Raw genomic sequence first — 17242 nt, forward strand, 5'->3', positions numbered from 1 at the left:
TGGGGTGGCGGGGTGGCAGCCCAGAAGAAAAATTCCCTGGATTTGGAAAACCTAACTCACTACAGCAGTTGCTAATCTCCTTTTCCTGAGCAAGGTTCTGTAGCTAGTGGTCGCAGACCATATCCAGGCACTTTTGGAAGAAACTGGTTTTCCAGATCCATTTCAGTTGGGATTTAGGCACAGAAACGGCTTTGGAAACATGTCCCTGATAATTCTTCTTGACCTCTCAATGGCTTTCGATACCATCAACCATGGTATCCTGGAGCAACTGTCCGAACTAGGTGTGGGTGGCACCGCTTTGCGGTGGTTCCAGTCCTACTTGGATGGTCATTCCCAGAGGGTGTTGCTGGGGAATGTTTTTCAGCCCTGTGGAACCTTCAATGTGGGGTCCTGCATGGCTCACTCCTATCCCCCATGTTGTTTAACATCTACATGAAACCGCTGGGTGGGGTTATCCACAGGTTTGGAGTACCTTGTCAGCAGTATGCTGATGACACTGGGCTCTATTTCTCCTTTACATTTGAACGTGAGGCAGTGGAAGTGCTGGACCAGTGTCTTGCCTTGATAATGGACAGGATGGGAGGCAACAAACTGAAACTCAATCCAGATAAGACTTAGGCACTGTTAGTGGGTGGTTCCCTAGACTAGATGGCTTTAAATTTTGCTTTTAATTGCTGGGTGTTTGTGTTTATATCTATTATTTTATTAGCTTCAATTTTTGTAAGCCATTATTGATGATAAAAGGAGCTTGGAAAGCTTTGAATGAATTAATGAATAAAACAGGGAGTGGCTGGGTACAGAGAAGAGTTACGTTGTCATGAGGAGGTAGGTTGTTCAGTTCAGGATTTTAGAGATAAATGTATTAGGCATGTATTTGGTGTCTAATATAAGGTATGGGGTACACCCTCTTGACTATTTTGTTTCCCCCATTTTTCAGCATTTCCCCCTGAGTGGTGCTCCAACATAGATTCCCTAAAAGAAAGTTTCAAGATGGTGAATCGGCTGAACTGGTCTAGCATTGAGCACTCCCAGTTCTCAGGTGGGTCATGTTATGTTATTTCCTTACACCCTTCACTCTGGTAGAGGGGGAAAGGGGCCCTTCAAAGGCTTAGAGTGGGAAGTAGAGATATAGAGAAGGATCTCTTCGGCAAGAGTAGAGAACAGTGACGCCTAGTTTCTTACCTCTCTCTTTCTCTGGCCCCTGCAGAGTTGATGGAGAGTCTGCGCCAGGCTGAGCGTAAGAACTGGACTCTAGATCAGCATCACATTGCCAACCTCTGTGACTCCCTCAATCACTTTCTCACCCAGACCGGTCAGCTCCCTCACCTGGGAGGCCCACAGCAGCTTCCCCGAATCTCCGAGTCCTGTGCCATGAATAGTGGCAAACAAGAGCAGCCCATGAACCAAGGTACTCAGCAGGGCTTTCTGGGTGGGGACCTGCCATGCCAGGACAGTAGATGAGACGGAATCAAAGAGGTGTAGCCACACCCCCTCATGTGGCACCGTTTCTAGGGATGGGGATAAAAGGTTCAACAAAGCATATGTTTTTGTCACATCCGGTCTCCGTCTCTCAGATTTCCCCTAACCTTGATCTGTTTTGCCTGATCCCTTAGTATGCGGGGGGACGGGGACAGAAGAGTGTAGTTTGAGGTGCCTCTACCATCGCCAAAAATTCTGAATGTTCATTTTTTTTTTTAAGATATTTATTGGAATTTTCAAAAAATAAAGAAAAAACATTAAAAAAATACAATTAAAAACACATAAAATTTACATTTCTTACTGTCAATAACCAATTTCCTTGACTTCCCCACACCTCCCCTTCTTGTATTCCAGTTCCAATTTTTAGCTCAGCAAGTTCTTGTCCCCAAACTTTACCTTATTTTCTCTAATTCATTTTAGTTAACCAATTTTAACTTATAAATCTCAATCTTTATATATCAATACTTATTCTTAAAAATCTTTTTCTAAGGTCAGCCCCATCATTTTAGTTAACCACTTCCGGGTTAGCGCCATCGCCTAATGGCGGATTCCCTCCGAGCTCCGGAGGGAATCGGCTCAGCAGGGGTCGGGTCCTGCCGCGGCGGCGACGCAGGGACCCTCAGAAACCACAGGCGCTGAAGCCTGTGGACCTGGTGACTCGGCGGGCACCATTTGCGCCCCCCCGACCCGCGAAGGAGCCTTTTTAAAGGCTCCGGAACGGGGGACGGAGAGTGGTGCGGTGCTGTGAGTCGACTGCTTCCCGTGCTGAGTGAAGCCGCATGCCATGGACGGAGAGCGCTGACTTCTTTCTCTGAACATTTGGATTAAAAGCAACAACCCGTGAGTAATTACGGAAATTGGACTTAAAAGGGAAATTTTCTTTGGGAATTAGGCACGACCGGGTAAGGTGTAAAGAGGAAGTCCGCCTACCCGCCTTGTAAACATCGTAAAGCAAGGATTTTACAACTAAGGTTGTGAGAATACCTTTCTTCTTTGTGGATAAAAGCAATTAACTCCACGTTTTGGCAACTTAAGTGATTGTGCTGGAGGATAAGAGCTAACATTGAGAACGGAATTCACCCCTCCCCCAAGACCCGGGAGCGATCGGTGAGAAAGCCTGCGGAAGAGACATAAAGACTTGGACAGCTGTCAAACTAGCTGTCAAAGTTGGGAAAAAAGGAGAACTTTGTTTCTGCTGTCTTTGCTGGTTATATTTGTTACAATTTGGTAACAAATTGTTAAAAATAAAGAAGGAAAGGCTAACTTGACTTTTGGGTTGGAACTGGAAGATACTAAGAAACTAGAATCCCTCTAGAGGGGGTTTAGGACATTACAAAAATGGCTGTAAGTGGAAAAACACTGGCTGAACTGGAGAGGACTTTTTTTCTCTTGGGAAAGTTGCAGGAACAGAGTGATGTTTTGGCTACAAATGTTACAATACTGAATGGAACAGTAAATAAAGTTGCTGAGCCTGGGAGGGACTTGACTCAAGTTTTTGCAGCTGAACAGGAAAGTTTTGCAGTTGACTTAAAATTTTTTGCAGCTGAACAAGAAAAGAAATTTGAGAAATCTGAGAATGTGATGAAAGAGGAACATGATGATTTGAAGGAAAAAGAAGGAGGAGCTATAATGCCACAGATGATTGAGGAGAGCCAGAGGCCGGTTAAGATGGATATAAAGGAAAATAAGATCAGGATGATGAAAATTTGGTTTGAATTGAAGAAGGGAGAATGGAGAGATCTCTCTATGTGGAGATCTGAAGACCTATGGAATACAAACCTGGCTAAAGTGGAAACTGGAGCTTTTGGGACATTTGGACTTAAGAGAAGTAAGAAACAAGATTTTGGCTCCATTTTTAAATATGGAGGCCTGGCTGGAAGAATCATGGACCTTACTGGGACAGAGCTCCTTTGAGATTTGGAGTTTAATATAAAGGACTATCAAAAAAACCGGCAAAGAGGAATTGAGAGAGAATTGAGAGCCTCGGACGTGAGGTCGCCAGACTGACTGCAGATGGACTGATGGACTTTTGTTGGGGTTCGAAACTGGGAAAGGGGGTGGTGGGGCTTTGGGAATCCAAAGGGTGTATAACTATATTCTGTTTCATTTAATTTGGTTTTGCCACTAACATAAAAATGGGGATTTTGGGGAAGGGAATTGGGGCCGACCTTAGAAAAAGACCTTTAAGAATAAGTATTGACGTATAAAGATTGAGGTTTATAAGTTAAAATTGGTTAAAAATTCTGAATGTTCAGTGCCCAGAGTATATCTGAGCAGTGCAAAGATGGTAGCAAACACATGCTGCAATGTTGGCAACTGCCATTACCATAAAGGAGTTTTCCCCCACTTACGGTAGGCTCAGATTTGCACAGGATGGATGGCTAAGCATGTCCAGTTCTTTGCCACTTTACACAGCTAGCAAGTGTGTGTCTGTGCATACTGAGAAATACTGTGTTTTACTGAGAGATGAAAATGTACCTCATGAATGGGTGCATGTGTGTCTGTTTCAAAAGGGCCAAGACATAGTTTATCAGCCTATCTCAGCTTTTATCGTTCTGGCTAGTGTGAAAGACTCAAGGAAAACAATCAGGGACCTGATGACCACTTCTTAGCAACACACAGCGGTTTTAAAACAAGTTATAAGAAAGCATTCTGCAAAAGCTTATTCACAAGTCACCCATGGAACACATGGAGATAAGAAAGAAAGCCTTTGCTGAAAAGAATCAGAAGAATTCACAGAGCTTATACAAATGCAAAGACATATTTGCAGTTATAAAAGGATGTTCAGGTTGCCCCATTTTTCACTGCTAGAGTGAGATTGCATGGTATGAATTTATTCCACAATTCAGCCATTTCCAAAGAGTCTTCTGTTGTCCATAAAATATGAATACTGGGCTGCACATGCTCATTATGTTGCATGGATAGAGATCTGATGACACATTGTGTGAAAACATCTACATATTGTTACCTCTTCGACTTCAAATTGCACCCCACCACATTTACTCTAGTGCAGTAAAGTCATATGAGTAGCATAGGTTTGTAAATAACCACTTACCTGTAAGAAATGCCTCCAGTTAATCCACGATGGAATTAATTATACAATGAAAGACTTGTAACAGTTTTCAAAAATTACTGAACTGGTGTATGAAGGCCTAGTGGGCTAGTAATTTTTGTGGATTTCTTTGCAAAGCTGAATTAGTATGCTTTTAAAAGAGCATTAAGATAAAAAGAGGAAGTCTTTAAGAGTTGATCTAGCAAATTTATGTCAACTTTGTAACTATAGTGCTCAGACATGGCTAGTGAGGTACATGAATTCACATACAACAAAACTGAAACCAAAAACAGATCTGTGTTTTGTAGAAAATGCAAATTGTACATATATCTTTTTGATTTTTTTTATGTATTGAGAAAGTTGCTAATTGTTTTTCATATTTATATCTGGCAAAGGAGCCAAACCAGTTGAATGATAGAAACCATCCCTGATTTTTTGTATCCCAGATGATGCTACAGATAAACTTATAGGAAGACCTGAGAGCATGTGTAGAAGTCACATATCCCACCTTAATCGTTTGTGTTTCCAGGTTGCAAGCAGGTAGCTGGGGCTATTGATGGTTCTTTCCCCCTTTTTTCTGATAGTGAACTCTTACGGTCAGCCACAGCCTCCCCATCTCTACTCTGGGCCATCTCCAATGTACCAGATTTCCACCCAGGACACGCCAGGGTATAATCGTCCAGGTAAGGATGAGTTTTGAGATACTCTTTGAACATAAAAAGTTGAATAATTTCATTTCTGGCTTGCTCCAGGGTCTAGCTGGCAAGTATAAATCATCTGCTTTCTGCTATCATCTCTTTCCCCAAACATATGCAGATGATTTCTAGCAAATGTTTGAGTTAGGTGCTTAGGTACACAGGCTAAACCACCCACACATTGCTTGGCCCAAATGCTTAGTTACTACAGTGGACACTTGTGTTACGTTACCTTCGGGTAACGTAACTTTCGGGTTGTGAATGCGGCAATGTTTCGCCGCGCATGTGCAGAAGCGCTCTATCGTGCCGCATGCATGTGCAGAAGTGGCGCCTCTAGATGCAGACTTTTCGGGGTATGTACGGACCCCCGGAATGAATTAAGTTCGTATCTGGAGGGTCCACTGTTCTACAGGTGTAGAATGGAAAGACTAAAAGTGCATGGGACTGGGAAATTCAGAAAACAGAAAGAAGTACAAAAGTTGAGGTGCTAATATTTACCTGTCATGTGGCTGAGGGAACTTGGCAAGGTGAAAAACTGGGTTGTCTGCTGCAACTCAAGAGGGGCACTGTCTATAATGTGCTAGTAGTCTACCGCTGAGCAGACTTACTTATTAGTTCCAGTGAAACCCAGTGTCCCTGCAGACATTGTCTCTTTCTTACCTACCGGACAACAAAATCCACCAGGGCCTTGCAGAGTCTAGTCAAAATGCTTCTTTCCTTGCAATTAATCTCCAGTTTTATCCTGGGTTCTTTCAAACCTTTCAATTCATTTAAACATAGAAAAAATTATCCTTTGGGAAAGGGGCCTCTGCATGAAGGAGTCCTGAATAATTCTGAAGAAAATGACAAACACAGTTCAGATACAAGGCGTATGGAGAAGATTGAGACAAGGAAAGGGTCTAACTTAAGTTAATGACAGGGAGAAAAGCCATCTTCCACACCCACCTATAGAGCATCTGAAAGCAGAGCAGCCTTCTGGTGTGATCCCAAATGGCTGTACAAACTATGAATACAGTATACATCCAGTAACAGGGGAAACTTACTAGTAAACCTCACTTCAATCTGAACCAGGCTTTTCGCAATGAGTCATTATAGTAGAAAGACACTGGTAATGTGTTTTCCTGGGTCTGCCTAAGTCATGCCAGCTGTTTTACCACAGGGTTAAAGCAAAGTCCACGACTCAGATCTCATTCTAATGAGGTGATCTCACCTTTGCTGAAAAATAGTTCAGCTTGGCCCTCTCAGGAAATGCAGGATATCCTTTTTGGCTCAATCCATTCACTCACAAGAGATAACAGACAAAGTGTTGTTTGCATTAGATATGACATTGGATTCCGGAATTAATTGTAGCAATTGCAGCCTCCTGTTTAAGGGCCTGAATATGTTGACAGTCTCACATATGCCACCAGGGCCAAGCCAAAAACACCATTTGGGGGCATGTGCAGAGTTTCAACTGAACTGAGCTGCTCTGTAATGACCATAGTAGTTTATTATCAAGAATTCTACATAATAGACCACTTGTTTCCTGTTTTCTTCCTTTCTGCAATGCATTCAGGTCATCATCTGGTTCCACGGCCGCCTCCAGGTGCCAATGAGGAAATCCCTGATGATTTCAACTGGGATTTGATCACCTAGCAAGTTACAGACTTGATAGCACATCCCTCATGTAGGGTATGGGAAGGGGAGTCTGGGGTTTGGGTCACAAGACCAGCACCTTCAGCCTCTTTCCTTGCCTGTATATAGATATATATTCTCTACTTCCGCCAGAGAAGCTGCCGCAAGATGCTGCCGAAGATAATCCTTCCTTGCGCTCCCTGTTTTACCTTATTTTCTTCTTCTTCTTTATTATTATTATTATTATCATCATCAATAATAGTGCACAGCCCTTCTGCTCCATCTTCCAGCTTCGGATTTTATGTGTTTACTGGCACCCTGTGTGGGATGGAGGGTAGGAAAACTGTTTTTTGGTGTCATGAGAAGACCTCGGAAGGAGGAATTCTTGATGGCATCTTTCTCTTCCTGCATCACCTGCGTTTTAACAATCCTGCTTTCCCTTCAAGGTGGCCAGTGACTGTTTTATTGGCTACAAAAGTGAGAGAGCCCCGTGAATCTTGAAAGTCTGTAATAATTATGTTCTTTCTTAAATGTTGTAAGGGGGGGAGGGGAGGGGGAGGGTTAGACTGGCGTTGAAAGGAGGTCTGTGAACTTTCTCACACCAGCAGGAGCAGCAGGATTAACAAGTGCACAGAATATGAGGCTCTGGGTGTGGAGAATAGCTGGAATATTGGAGTTTGACAGAGACAGGCTTACCTTCGTGGAAGGTGAGGACTTCCCTCTAGCTGAAACATTGTGGTTACGAGTCTGCTGCTTGGTAGGGACTGAGTGTCTGGTATAGACGATGGGGGCCTTTACCTTTTTTCTACACTGCCTTTTTCAATCACTGCCATTTTGCACTTTCCCCCTCGGCAGACGATGAAAGCTTGACAGGTCTGGCTTGTATCCGCATCATGTGGCTTGGGTACCAAGATCGAACCAGAATCCTCAGGGCTTGTCTTATCACAGTTCCGCCCCCCTCCTGCTGCCTTCTCTCATAATGCAGTAAGGCTCTTATTTGAATATGCAGATAAGACATAAAAATCAAGAAGTAACTTCTCTACCCTGCAAGGTTTTGTTTTTCAACTCCTGAATTTGACTTCCTCTCAATTCTCTAGAAAGTGTTGTGGCTTGTGATGCAAGAGTAAGAGCTGAGGGTGTCTTGTCTGCCTTATATAAAATAAGCAACTGGTGGTCCCTGTTTCATGGATAAACTTAAGGTGAAAGGAGGAATGTAATGCTGAGCAGAGCTTGGTGGGTGGAGGGTTTAAAGCTTTCTGGTAGAGGCTAAGTGATTGTGGAATATCTCTGTGAAGAAGATGCCGAAAGTGTATAGCTGGAATAGGAGGGGAAGTTGGAAGGGCCCTTCCAAGTCACGTGGGGTCAGGAAGGGCAGAAGCTCAGTTGTATGGCAGTCCTTAGGAGACAAGGAAGAAGAAGGGTGCCAGTGTAGGATTGAATTTTGAACTGGATCTGGCTAGGTGACCTCTTTGCTGCTTTGTTTTCAGTTTCTAGTGTGACTCTCTTTTGCCAGACCTCTTGTTAATCTGCATACTCTTTCAGCTGCAAGCCTGCTTTGTGTGAAGAGGAAACTTAAGTTGGAAGCAAAAAACATCATAGGAAAGTGCTGTGCCCGAGGGTGGGAAGGTTCTGTAGCACTGCTTTTAACTCACTGTTCCATTGGATTTTGGAGGGAGGGAATTTTTGGTTGTTGGGGAATGGGGCCATCATTGTGTGTACTGAGAGGAGTATAAAATCCCTGAGCTGAATTCCTGGAGGAGTTTTAATGGTTGTCTACACTGTCCCAAGATGAGAATGATGTGACCAGGAACAGGAGATTCTTGTTGGCGAGTGTCTGTGGAACCCGCTGTAGAGATGACTTCTCCTCCAGATGCCAGCTGGTGCTTTTTACAAGAAGTTTTCGAAGAATAAAATCCACAGAAGGTGGAGGGAATAAAAGATCACTCCTATAGGTATTTAAAGGCGCCTTGTTTGCATATGTAAATATATGCCAGTCAGTGTGCAAATTAGCCACATCCTCCCTTTTGCCTCTGAATTAACTGCATCATTCTCAAGTGGGTTAGTATTGGAATGGACACATGAAGTCATAGACTCAGCACTGGAATTCTGCACTGTGAGCAGCTGACACAGCCTGTCCTGGAAAAGCAAGGGTCAGCAGCACAGAGGGCTGGCCGGCCAGCCTGCCTGCCGCGGAGAGAAATCCCTCGTCTGCCCCCCCGCTTCAGTGCAGCCCACAATGCTTTATGTCAAGGAGATGGGAGAGGGGTGTGGCCTCACAGATTTATTTTTTTTTGCATGCTTTCTTAATTAAAAAAGTGAATGTTTATGGTTTAATCCCTTTGGTGCCCCTGTTTTAATTTGTCTGTGGCAACTCATAAGGTGCAACTCACATCATTGGGCTGGAATTTGGACAAAGGAAATACAGCCTTGTTCTTACTGAAACAAAGCCTGTCATTTTACATATACTTGATTCCAGGTTATTCCTTACATTTGTACCACCTCATGTTACAACCAGAGCCCAAAGCCATCCCTTCATGCAGAGTAGTGTCTATACAGTGAATTTTGCAGGAGCACAGAAAGTGCAGAATTCAATGTTTTGAGAAACACTGCTTCCTTTTTCTTTTTAAAAAATGCTTTGTCCGTTATGATTTTAAAGATATTATTGAAATTGGGGGCTGAAATCCTAGAATCCAGGAAGGTGGTTGAAAATAGTTTATTTCACTAGGGATGTGGCTTGAGTGCCCTTGCATTGCTCCTTCTCACTATTAGTAAAACCAGAATAAATTATACAGAATAATACAATACGATACAAAACAATAATCTTTATTGTCATTGCCCCATACAGAACAACAAAATTGAAAGAATCTACACCAGACATTCAAAAACCAACAATCCTGCTATCCCAGCCTGGTTTGCCCCCTAAAAACTCTGATACCCCATAATTAAATACAATATACTCTCATAGAGACTGTACACTGCGTTTAAAACCAAAATCGCATTTGGATAGAAACTTTCTCAGGCGGCTAGTCCTAGTCTTTATAACCCTGTACCTTCTACCAAATTGTGGAATAAATTATGTAAACGGAGATAAATTACAAACCTAGACAGAGCTCTATGAGAGCAGATGAAGTTTAACTTTCATCTGTTCCGGCATCTTGATTTCCACAGTGGCCAGCTAGATTACTCAGGGAAGCCCATAGGCAGGGCATGAAGGCGGCAGCTCTCTCTTGCTCATCCTCAGAGGCATGCTGGCTCTGGTCATGGAGTTTCTATACAGACATCATGACTAGTGGTCATTGATAGAATTATTCTCCCATGAATTTGTCCAGCTCCCTTTGAAAGCCATCTAAGCGGACAGCCATTAGCAGTAAATTCCATAAACTGAATATGCATTGGGTAAAGAAGTACTTTACATTGTCCTCAGTTTATTGCCTTTGGTTTAATTGGATGGCCCTGATTTTTAGTACTGGTAACTCACAACATACACACGTTTCACTTGTGCACATTCAGCTTTACACACTTGGCAATATATATATATATATATATATATGTATGTATATGGAGAAAAAAGACTTTGGCAATTCCACTCACTGTTGAACCCAATGTGTTTTGACTATACAGTCGTACCTTGGAAGTCGAATGGAATCTGTTCTGGAAGTCCGTTCAACTTCCAAAATGTTCAAAAACCAAAGCACAGATTCTGATTGGCTGCCAATCAAAAGCCACGGAAGCCCTGTTGGATGTTTGGCTTCCAAAAATAGTTTGCAAACCGTTCGGGAGCCAAAACATTTGGGAACTAAGCTGTTCAACTTTCAAGATACGGCTGTACATGATTTTGGCCTTACCCCCTGGTGAGTTAAGAGTCTTCTGTATTATCATAAAGGATTACATACTTTTATAAATATTTATTATGGATCAATGTTCTAGGACATAGAATTAGGACCTTATTAGTCCAGAAGTTTGGTTTTTTTAAATAATGTAATTAACACCGCCTTGGCTAGGCGCAACAGATCTTAATCGTAGTGTAGAAACAGCCCTACCAAGATATTTTAAAACTGAGTTGAATCGCTTAAGTTTGTTTGTTGTTTTTGATATTTGTATCCTACCCTTCTTCTAAGGAGCTCAGGCAACATATTTGGGCTAATCCTGTTTTCTTTTCACAGCAACTGTGTGAGGTTCAGAGAGTGAGGTGCCCAGGGTCATTGCTGAATGATCCAACACTAACAGTATTCATTGCACCACAGTAAATTCCAGTAGAGGAAATTTTGTTGGGTGAGTTGATGTAAGAGCCTATCAGCAGTCAGGAGTTCTAGAAGCCATCAGTGCAGGAATCTACTTTTGTTCTTTAATTTTATTGTATACAGTGCAACTTCACAGCTCAAAGACCTTCAGGTCCAGTGCTGCAGGAAACTTTTAGATTAGTCAGTGATGGGTGCTTCCTTGTTTCAAAGGAGTGACGGAGTGTGATCCAAAATAAAAGTCATGAGTGGAGACTTTTTTTGGGGGGCACATTATTTTTGCTGAGCTATGCTATTTATTGAGCAACTTTGACTTTCAAAAGGGAACTGGTCTTTTGAGCATAGCTGAGAAAGGCTGGGTGCAGTGATTGGGTGGAGCATGATGCACATATGGAAGTCAACTGACTTCCTTGCTGATTCGAGTTTAGAAATAGACAATTTGAGCCCAAAGGGCTTTTCATCAGACCTGCAGCATTCAAAGGGAATCATGTTTTGCACTTAGCTACTTTCTCCAGGACATGAGCAAAGGCTTCTGTAGCCCCCTTTTCTTCAACATGCATACCAACAGGCTTTCTTCAAACCTTTCCTTTTAGGTATATCTGCTGCATACTGGTGGGCCTGGTGTACACACACAACAAATGAGGTGGTAATGATTGGATTGCATCATTTTAGAACGGCCAGGTGAGGGAGCGCCATTTTTGTATGTTTCCCTAGGTTACTTTTCCTTGCAAGGAGAAAACTGCTGGAGAGTGGGTTGAGCTAGAACCTTTTTTTCATTTTTCTTTTTACTTGCGCAGAGAATGTATTTTTCAAATGCAGGGAAGCATCCAGAAATGCATGTCCTACAGTGGCCTTGTCCATTTTCTTGACTCGTTTGTCAAGAAATGTAGATCAGGCACAGAGTTCTCTAACCATCTCAAGGGGGGACACTTAACAGAGGCTCTGTCAGACTTATTCCCATTATGTGAGGCCTAAGCCTCTGCCTCCAGACTGCCTCTTCTTGGTGCTGCCCCCCATAGACAACCTCAGGCACTTGAAGGGCCAGCCACCTGGCCTGTAGACAGGCACTCCTCTGTCCCATAGCCTGGTGTCCTCCCTGTGTCACTAGACAGATTAGGACTTGTGGGAAACATTTGGTTCCTGGTGTTCTGCGAGGGCCTGTCCCTATAGACCTCAGTGGTTGAGGAGGTTCTTATGGGGCTCCTGTGTGACAGCCTCAGGCACAGTGGTTTCTCAAGATTGAGCAGCCAGCTGAGTTCCTGGTTGGCTCCTTAGCTGGTGCATCTGCAGCCCCAACTGGTTCTGTCCTGCTGCTGGATTCAAATGTTACAACAAACTTTGACCAGGCAGACCTGCTTTGAATGCCTCCTCAGCCACAAAGCTCACTGGGTGACTGGGCCAGTTGCTATCTTGCAAGCTAACCTACCTCTCAGGGTTGTTGTTAAAGGGATGCCCATGACTTTGACCTCCTTGGAGGACGGGTGGGGAAGAAATAGTAGCTTCTTGCCTATGCCCTGCCTGATGCAGAGGTGTCACTCAATTCAAGGCCATCCTTAATAGCGTGATCACCAAGCTGCTAGGTGCAGTTTTGTATACACATAATAGAATATATCCTTGTAATTCCCTGTTGTAATAGTGGTGTGTTATTAATACATAGGGTACATTTTACAGAATAGCATAACCAAAAACAAAGCATGAACAAGACAACAAGGGGATGGGAAGGAGGCAAAAGGGCCACAAGAAGGAATGAAAGTTAGAATTTTCCTTCTCTCCCTTCACATATTTTTGAAAGAGACAGAGATGAGATTTAACTGAAAATATTTCCTTATGGAGAAGGGAAAGGAATAGTTTCCCTGCCTAATATCTTCAGTGATCTCTCTCTCTCTCTCCTCCTCTCCTCACATTAAACCATAGTTTTATGTTCTTGCTTGGCGTGCAGTTTCCCTTAATTTGTCAAGGAAAGGAGAAAGTTCCCTCTGTTGGCCTCTGTCCAATGCTTTCAAGAGAAGATGGAAAGGAGGCCACGTCCTCCTACCTCTACCTGTGGATGGAAAAGAAAAACAACCTCCCATCCCTTAGGAATAGAGAGAGAAAAGACTAAGAGCAATGCAGCGTCCTAGTCTTTATTGGGTCTTCTGATCTGGCTTTTGGTGTAAACTGCCTGTAAGGGTTCTGCTATTGAGATGCCTAGAGACTGATAGAGCCAGGCTGGGTGCTCAGGCTCTCTGTCACCCTAGTTGGTTTCTCTCACACTCCCCCCCCCCCCCAGTATTGAGGCAGAAGGACTAAGCGGTTCCAAATTAAAGCCACCTAGTGTTGCTAGGAAGGGAGAGTAACCATAGGATAAATGTGAAGAGGGAAAAGTCAAGCCTGTTTTAATTCAGAGGGTTAAAAGCAACTTATTTATTAGTACATGTGTGCAACCTACCCCAATCCAAATACGTAACAGCAAAAAACTGGGACAAAAGCAATGCATCTGCAGCTGAACAGAATAAATTGTACCCCACTTCTCTTAACTCACTCTCCCAGTGCTAGTACTAAAATGTAGGCCTTACAGTGCTTCTGGAAAGGTGCCCAGGTTGGGTGAATTTGCAGTAGGAGAGAATTCATTAACTAGGCAGCCCCTAAGGTATGCTCTGGAAATAAGCACATTTTGAATGGAGTCTCCAGTAGCCCTGAAAATGGACAGGATACTCATAGCTGATACTCAAGTCTGCAGGTACTATTTGGCTTGGTTCTGTAGGTTCTAGCCATGCCTGTTGACCACCACCACCACCCTTTTGACTACCTTTTCCTTTCTGTTGAGCAGCCGTTCCCACCTAAAGTTAAGGGAAGGGGCTTTCCTCCTAGATCTGCTTGCAGAACGTAGGCTCAACCCTTGCCTACCTCTTCCCTGCTTTGCTTTTAGCTTTAAGCACTGCCTCCAGTTTTCTTTGACAGTTTTTGGTGAATGCAGACCACTTACAAAACAAAGCTGCTGACACTTCTTGCAAGATTTCTGTGCCACCGCTAAAGCTTATTCTGGCTCGTCATACATGGCTATGCTACTTCCATTTATCAACAGGGAAAAAATATATATAACAAGTCAAGTAATACTGTAGGGCACATTTGCAGTGCTAGAAAATTTTTTGACAAATTTGGATACCACCACCACCACACATGTTGCAAAGATAGGCAGTTGTCCCCGTCTCCCTTCTGTGGTGTAACCCAGAACTTCACTTGACCCCCTCACACCGCAGTACAAAGGGGATTCACAAGGTGTGGCTGCTCTCTGCATATGCAAGAGCTCCAGATACTAATTCAAAGTGGCCACATCTGTGCCAATCAAGAACCCACAGTAGCAAGGACAGTTTAGTTGCCTGGAAGCTCCATTTTAGAGGGCGGAAACATCAATATCATGGTCAACTGTAGACTTGCTTCTTTCCTGGGAGAAGGCAGTGGAGCATGTTCCTTCCTCACTGAACGCCCCTTCCAAAATCCCTTGCACCGTCTGGCGTGCTTTTTCCCTGAATTTTTTCCCCACAAACACATAAAGAAGTGGGTTGATGCAGCTGTTGGCATAGGCCAATGCTGTGGAAACATGGTTCCACAAAGCCAGTGTTTCATAAAGTGCTGTGCTGGGGTTAGCCAGGAGATACAGCACCCCAATGACATGATAAGGAGCCCAACAGAGAAAGAAAGTGACTATCACAAGCAGGATCACCCGCAAAGCCTTCACACGGGACTTTGCAAATTGGTTTCTGAGCATCTTGAGGGCAATAAGGACGTAGCAGGCAGCCATGATTCCGAAGGGGAGGAGAAAACCAAAGATGCTTCGGGTGACAGTAATGGACACAAGAACGCTTGGCAGCTCATCATAAAAGGGCATTGCCATTGAGTCATTGCTAATCGGGAGGTTGCCAGAGTAATTGCCAAAAAGAAAATAGTCGGGAAGATTGGAATAAATAACATTGGATATGGCAGTAGCTGGGTGGGAAGATTCGTGTGACACGTATTTTGGGCTGGTGACTTCCACCGTCAATGAATCTCTATCTCTATTAGTGCCAAGAGTGCTTGGTGTGCTGGAATACCAAGCCTTGCTTTTGTCTGTATTAAGAATATGGTACTCAGAATACACATCCAAAATTCCGTCTGTGAAAATATCTTCATAGCTACCAGCCACAAAGGTAGGACGTTGACTAGAAAACTCTTCGTTGCTGGGAAACAAATAATCTGGCCATCCTTCCTCATATTCCTCACCGTGCCAATTGTAGACACACCTGGCATTGCCCGATTCATCAATGGAGATTTCGCGATAGAAGAAAGCAGGAAAACACATAATGAAAGCTAGGAACCAGGTAACACCACAGACCACGGATGCGAACCTTACTGTCCGGTGATTCTGACACCAGACAGGCTTCATCACCACAAGACACCTGTCGATGCTGATGGTGGTGAGGAGGAAGACACTGGCAAACATGTTGAAGATGATGGCAGACGGGATAATCTTGCAGAAAAACCACCCGAAAGGCCACTGCTGATGCAGCGCCAGGTGGACAATGGAGAATGGCAGGGACAGGCAGCACACAAAGTCAGCCACGGCAAGGTGCAGAAACCAAACCGTGTTCACCGTTCGCTTCATTTTCAGAGCAACGACCCAGATTACCAAGCCATTTCCGGGGAGGCCCAGGAGAAAGGTGATGAAGAAGATGAGCAGAGATCCAATAGACACAGAATCCATATGTTGTAACGTGAAGGAGTCCTCAGATTCGTAGAAACTCTCATTAGCCATGAATGGAGGCATGTTCTTTAAAAAAGAAAAGAAAGGAGGAAAAGCCTGAAAACCGCAAACAAGCCAAAGTTCTTAGATGCTGTTCTAAATGAGGAGAGTTTGCAGCCTCAGAGATCAGGCCACAGTCAGTGGGAAATTATCCAGCACAAGCTGCTGCTGAAATGCATGGGAGCTTTGCAGGGGTACCCTTGGGCTCTTGCATCGCTCCCATTTATTTTATTCACACTTGTGCAGAAGAACTTCCTAGTGACTTACGCCTCCTGTTTGTTTATTAGTGGGAAGGAGTGGTGCTTAGATGTTCCACTTCAAGCAGCAACGTATCGGGGGTTAATCCTGCTAGGGATAGTTCATACGTTCAGCAGAGTCAAGTACAGTAGCAAGACATTTTGGGGGGCTAAACTGCTTCAGGCTACAGGTGGAAGCATTTCCTTCATGCAGGAAGGTGGATTTATTTAAGATGGGAGAGAACTCAAATATTCAACCCTTCACCTGCAGCCTAAAATAGCGCAGTCCAGGGAAAGCTTTAACGCTTGGTTTGTTGCTTGTACGCAGTGAGATTCATTTGTCAGGTAAGGTCAAAATAAGCCCCTTTTTTATTGCTACACTTGATGGAAGATCAAGAATAAGTGTGCAAACTCAGATGATGTTAACACCTGGAGGATGAGAGGGTGGGACCACAAGGGGCAGGAACCCAAAACTTGTGGAAGGCCCTTGACCAACAGGTTGGTGTCCTCTTGTATAATTCATTTAATTATACCCTAGTAAGTGGGAATGGTTGTATTCCTGTTCTCCAGTAATTGGGTGGTGGGTGGAATTCTGTTCTAATTTTTTTTATGGGGATGTTGTACAACTTCCATGAATCAATGGTTATCCCAAATTTTTAGTGTCTGTCTAACTGGGAAATGTCCAGGTTTCTTTTTTCAAAGAAGTGAATTAATGGCACCCCAGTTGCAATTGTGCAAACCTGAATTTCTGGTATGTGATTTAATCCCTCCCACAAAATGGTGACAAAACTAGTGGCCACCCTGGAGATTTTTTGTGCTAAGCAATCTCAGCCTTCTTCGCTTTACCCCTTATTCCTTGTACAGGATTAAAGAACACGAGGGCTCTTCCCTGCTTCATGGGTGTAGCAAAAGACATCTTTGCCCTGTGCCATAAAATCCAAGTGGCTCCACTGCCTCTGCAGGTGTGCACACACATTAATTAAATAATACTATCTTGCCTGTTGCCACTCTTTAATGATGTCTAGAAATCGAGGCAGCCACCTTCCCATCTCAATGTGGGCCTGGCTTTTTCTATACTCTTGGAACAAACTTATCTCTATAGGATCAAGGACCTCCCTGGTCTGGCTAGTTCTGCACTGTCCTGTTCCGCTTGCTTACATGGATGCACA

General features: G+C 43.7%; 2 protein-coding genes across 6 annotated transcripts in view; one reads left to right on the forward strand and one right to left on the reverse strand.

Annotated features, from left to right (window-relative positions):
- Positions 1-9174, forward strand: part of FOXJ2 (forkhead box J2) — a 35406-nt gene extending 26232 nt beyond the window's left edge. For 4 of the 5 annotated variants that reach the window (XM_053403016.1, XM_053403015.1, XM_053403013.1 and 1 more), the window contains exons 8-11: positions 938-1039; positions 1208-1408; positions 5116-5214; positions 6782-9174. In XM_053403016.1, the coding sequence (XP_053258991.1) occupies positions 938-1039; positions 1208-1408; positions 5116-5214; positions 6782-6861 (482 nt within the window). In that variant the 3' untranslated portion in view covers positions 6862-9174. The remainder of the gene's footprint in view (positions 1-937; positions 1040-1207; positions 1409-5115; positions 5215-6781) is intronic. The other variant, XM_053403017.1, reaches the window with a different exon arrangement.
- A 4674-nt stretch (positions 9175-13848) lies between these two features.
- On the reverse strand, positions 13849-17038 carry C3AR1 (complement C3a receptor 1). Its single transcript, XM_053402592.1, has one exon. It carries the CDS (start codon positions 15859-15861, stop codon positions 14452-14454), a length of 1410 nt encoding a protein of 469 aa, XP_053258567.1. The 5' UTR covers positions 15862-17038; the 3' UTR covers positions 13849-14451.
- Between the last annotated feature and the right edge of the window lie 204 nt (positions 17039-17242).

Source organism: Podarcis raffonei, chromosome 9, assembly GCF_027172205.1.
Source record: "Podarcis raffonei isolate rPodRaf1 chromosome 9, rPodRaf1.pri, whole genome shotgun sequence".
In the NCBI taxonomy this organism is placed as follows: domain Eukaryota; kingdom Metazoa; phylum Chordata; class Lepidosauria; order Squamata; family Lacertidae; genus Podarcis; species Podarcis raffonei.